At 44.9% G+C, this 3,976-nt stretch overlaps 1 protein-coding gene across 1 annotated transcript; it reads left to right on the top strand.

The window, feature by feature from the left end:
• Positions 1–727: 727 nt before the first annotated feature.
• On the top strand, positions 728–3,082 carry PIGP (phosphatidylinositol glycan anchor biosynthesis, class P). The gene is made up of 4 exons (XM_009079431.1): positions 728–809; positions 2,136–2,208; positions 2,630–2,748; positions 2,952–3,082. The coding sequence occupies exons 1-4, from the start codon at positions 728–730 to the stop codon at positions 3,080–3,082; spliced, it is 405 nt and encodes a 134-aa protein (XP_009077679.1).
• Positions 3,083–3,976: the final 894 nt, after the last annotated feature.

Raw genomic sequence — 3,976 nt, forward strand, 5'->3', positions numbered from 1 at the left:
GGAAGAGGGGGTGGAAGGGGAGGTGGAAGGGAGGAGGAAAGGAAGGATAAATGAGGAAAGAATTGGAGGGAGGGAAGGAATGATGGAATGAAGGAGGGAACAAAGGAGGCGAGGAAGGAGGGAGCAACGAGGTAAGAAAAGGAAGGTGGGAGGGAGAAAGGAAGGAAGGAAAGAGGGATGGAATGAAGAAAGGAAGGAGAAAAGGAATGAGGGATGGAAAGAGGGGAAGAAAGGAGGGGTGGAAGAAGGGAAGGAAGGAGGAAAGGAATGAGGAATGGAAGAAAGGGGTGGAAGAAGGGAAGGAAGGCAAGGGAAGAAAGAGGGAAGGAGTGATGGAATGAAGGAAGGAGGAGAGGAATGAGGGAAGGAAGGAAGGAGGGGTGGAAGGAAGGAGGGATGGACAGAGAGGAGGAATGGATGGAAGGAAAGAGGGATGGGTGGAAGGAAGGAGGGAACAGGGGGTTGGTAGCCCTGTGACTCCTCTGTGTTTATTGAGGGGTGAGGTGAACCTGCTCAGAGATGTGGGGGAGCCCCTGGGCAGGGCATGGATGTGTGTCCCAGGGCTGAGCAGGGCTGGGGTGTCCCCAGAAGAACATTCCCAGCATCCTCTAACAGATTTGTACCCTGTTCTGTTCCCTCCCCACAAAGTAGGCCTCGATGATCCTTAAGGGTCCCTTCCAACTCTGTACGTGCTGTGATTCTCTGAAGTTAAAGGGAGGACACCAGGATGGTTGAGAACTCCCCAGCACCATTGCCAGAAAGGGCAATATATGGATTTGCTCTTTTTTTAGGATCATGGTTTGGCTTCAGTAAGTATCTTGGGAAGTAGCCTCACCCAAAAGTGTGGCTTTATTTAGGAGACAAGTGTAATTCCCAACTGGCACAGGTTGCCCAGAGCAGCTGTGGCTGCTCCATCCCTGGGAGTGTTCCAGGCCGGGTTGGATGGGGCTTGGAGCAGCCTGGGCTGGTGGAAGGTGTCCCTGCCAATGGCAGGGGGTGGAACTGAATGATTTAAGGTCCTCCCAGCCCAAACCATTCCATGATTCTCTTAAGACCGTCCCAAAAGGATCAAACTGGTGTTCCAGCCCCTGTTTTAAGGGTGATGGAGCACTGAGTGAGCATTGCTGCCAAGCCTTTCAGGTGTTAGAAACTTCTTTGTGATCTTTTCACCTTTTGTCTATCTTTAACCATATTCCATGATCAAATTACTTGAAGAGTTCTCTGCATGCTCATTTTAGTCACTTTTGTTTCAGTCACGTGCAGTTTTTCTATTGAGTAGCCACTGTAGATGTAGTGTTACCTTTCCCACCAAAATACTGGAAAAAATCCTAGAAATTAAGTCTATGTGGTCAACAGCAACAGAAAATCATTTGGTTTCTACCACCTTTTCTCTGCTGGTATGACAGATTCTTTAGGCTTGCACTGGGGGTATCTCAGGTGCCCACACAGACCCAAGTTTGAGAGGGTTAGAACACTTCTTCAACAGAGGAGAAGGTGCTGCAAAGATCCTGTGGGCAAAAAATGAAGCAGGATGCTGCTGTTAAGTCTCTCTCACCCTTAGGAGTAAGTAGAAATGAAAACAAGTTGGTTTCTGTGCCTCTCGCAGGAGGCCACTGTGACTTGTGTCAGTTTGGCACTGACCTCTTCCCCCCAAGTGTGGTTAAACCTTTGTCTGGAGTTGTTGTTAGGGAGCAAAATTTATGTGTGTTGTTGTTGACATGAAAGTTACAAACTTGCCAGGGATCACAAAGGATTTGCAGTCACTTTTTCAGTGCAGTTTAATCCAAGCTGTGCAGTTCCACCACTTTTTCTTCCAACCATGACTCACTGTGTGATCATTTCCTGCATTTAGGTTCCTTTGGCCTCCTTTTACTGAGGTTTTGGGTAAGTTTTTTTGGTGCTCTGTAGTTCAGCTTGGAATAAATTCTTGTCTGTCTCCATAGGAAATCCAAAGTTAATGTTAAATCAAATATAAAAATGATCCCATAGAACCAGTTACCAACTGTTGCCTTACTGGGCAGGTTTTGTGTCTGAGGGACACATTCTGGTGGAGCTGTTGTGGTTTAAATAGTGTGAAATCAAAACCTGGGATGTCTAAAACAGTCTCAGTCTCACTGTTGAATTCTGTTGTGCAGTTTTGTACCTTATCTGGGCATATGTTCCTGAGACTTGGCTGTTCTCCTTGGGACTGACATATTGGCCTCAAAAGTAAGTTCAACCAGTGATCCTCTTAAGCCTGAGTATGTGTAACTATAGCACACCCTTAGTTATACCAAAACTTTGTTAAATACTTGTGTTAAATGCATTTTTTCCCGGATGATAAAGGACTGTAAAGTTTGGGAGGTGTTGGTTTCTGTGGGTATCTAAAGTAGCTACGGTGAAACTTCTCCATTGCGTAATGAAACTAATAATATTGGAATGTTTTACGGTAAATGTGACATTTTTTGGTCACAAACTTTACTTCAAACCATACTTAAAAAATATTCCTCTTCTGTAAGGAAGGTCCATGTTCAGGTGTTGTTTCTTCTCCTCTTGGCTCAGTTTGTGCTATGACAATAACAACATTAAAAGTCTTATGCCATGAGGCATTTTTATCATGATATCTACATTTTACCCTCTGTTTCCTCAGGTACTGGGCAGTTGCTTTGCCAGTGTACCTCCTGGTTGCTGTAGGAATTGGTTATGTATTGCTTTTTGGCATTAATATGATGAGCACAGCTCCACTGAACTCCACAGAGACCATCACAGGTAATCTTAGTGGTGTGTTGATACCTAACTCTGTAAATACATCTGGGCCATGGCAATCCCAGGCACGGCTACAGGTTGGCTGAGGAAGGAATTGACACCAGCATTGCCCCTTAGAGTAGCTAAGTTTGTACCCTGAGATTACACAGCATCTCTTGAAAGAAAAGGATCATGACTATGGAAAACCTTCTCATTATCTGTTACAGATAACTATGCAAGGAAGCAGCAGCAGAAGAAATTTCAAGAGGAAGCAATTCCAGCACTGAGGGATATTCCCATCAGTGAAGTAAACAGAATGTTCTTCCTCCCTGAAAAAGGAATCTGCAATAGCAGATAGATGTGACGAAGGTCTGTTTGAACAAAGGATTATGACAAGTGTTAGACAAGGACAGTCAAGGCCTTTCTAAGCTGAAAAAAATGAAGCTTTTCTTTCCTTTTTTTCCCCTGGAATTTCTAACACATTTTGTTCTTTGAATGCACCTTCAGAACCTGCACTGATCTGAGGATTCAGCCACGTTCATTTATCAAGCCATTCTTGTGAGTTTAAAAGAGTTTCGTTACTTGTGGCTTTCTGCTTGTAATTTCCCTCTGAGAGTTAAACACCTTTTGGGCAGAGTTTAATTCCGTTTCCCTCTGAATCCAGGGGTAGCTAAGTGCTTGAGGATCTTTTTTACAAAGTTACATTAATTGGAAGTGTTTACATTGTAAATATTCTTTTCCTTTGTAAATATGAATTAAGTGTGGCTAATTTTTACCTGTTCGGGTTTTTCTGTGGGTCTGGGATAATTTTTCCTGGATAAAGGTGGTTTTTGATCCATTTCTCTTTACACAGTTTTTATTCGGCATAGTATGTTGATCCGTGGCAATCCCAGGCACAGCTACAGGTTGAGTGGGGAAGGAATTGAAACCAGCAGTGAGGAGAAAGACTTGGGAGTGACAGTGGATGAGAAGCTCAGCATGAGCTGCAGTGTGAGCTCAGCCCAGAGACCAATGGAATCCTGGGCTGCATCCACAGCAGTGTGGGCAGCAGGTCAAGGGAGGTGATTCTTCCCCTCTGCTCTGCTCTGTGAGCACCACCTGGAATACTGCACACAGTTCTGGTGTCCCCAACATCAGAAGGACATGGAACTGTTGGGGCAAGTCCAGAGTTGGCCACGAAGTTGCTAAGAGCACTGGAGCATGTCCCCTATGAGGACAGGCTGAGGGAGTTGGGGCTGTTCAGCCTGGAGAA

The sequence above is a fragment of the Acanthisitta chloris genome, unplaced genomic scaffold, assembly GCF_000695815.1.
Source record: "Acanthisitta chloris isolate BGI_N310 unplaced genomic scaffold, ASM69581v1 scaffold26537, whole genome shotgun sequence".
Lineage (NCBI taxonomy): Eukaryota > Metazoa > Chordata > Aves > Passeriformes > Acanthisittidae > Acanthisitta > Acanthisitta chloris.

Excerpts from the sequence above, each read along its gene's own strand:
- PIGP (XM_009079431.1), top strand. The coding sequence starts at position 728 with ATGGTTGAGAACTCCCCAGCACCATTGCCAGAAAGGGCAATATATGGA. Across the intron at positions 2,209-2,629 it reads CTGACATATTGGCCTCAAAA|GTACTGGGCAGTTGCTTTGC; the intron begins GTAAGTTCAACC and ends CTGTTTCCTCAG. Across the intron at positions 2,749-2,951 it reads CTCCACAGAGACCATCACAG|ATAACTATGCAAGGAAGCAG; the intron begins GTAATCTTAGTG and ends TATCTGTTACAG.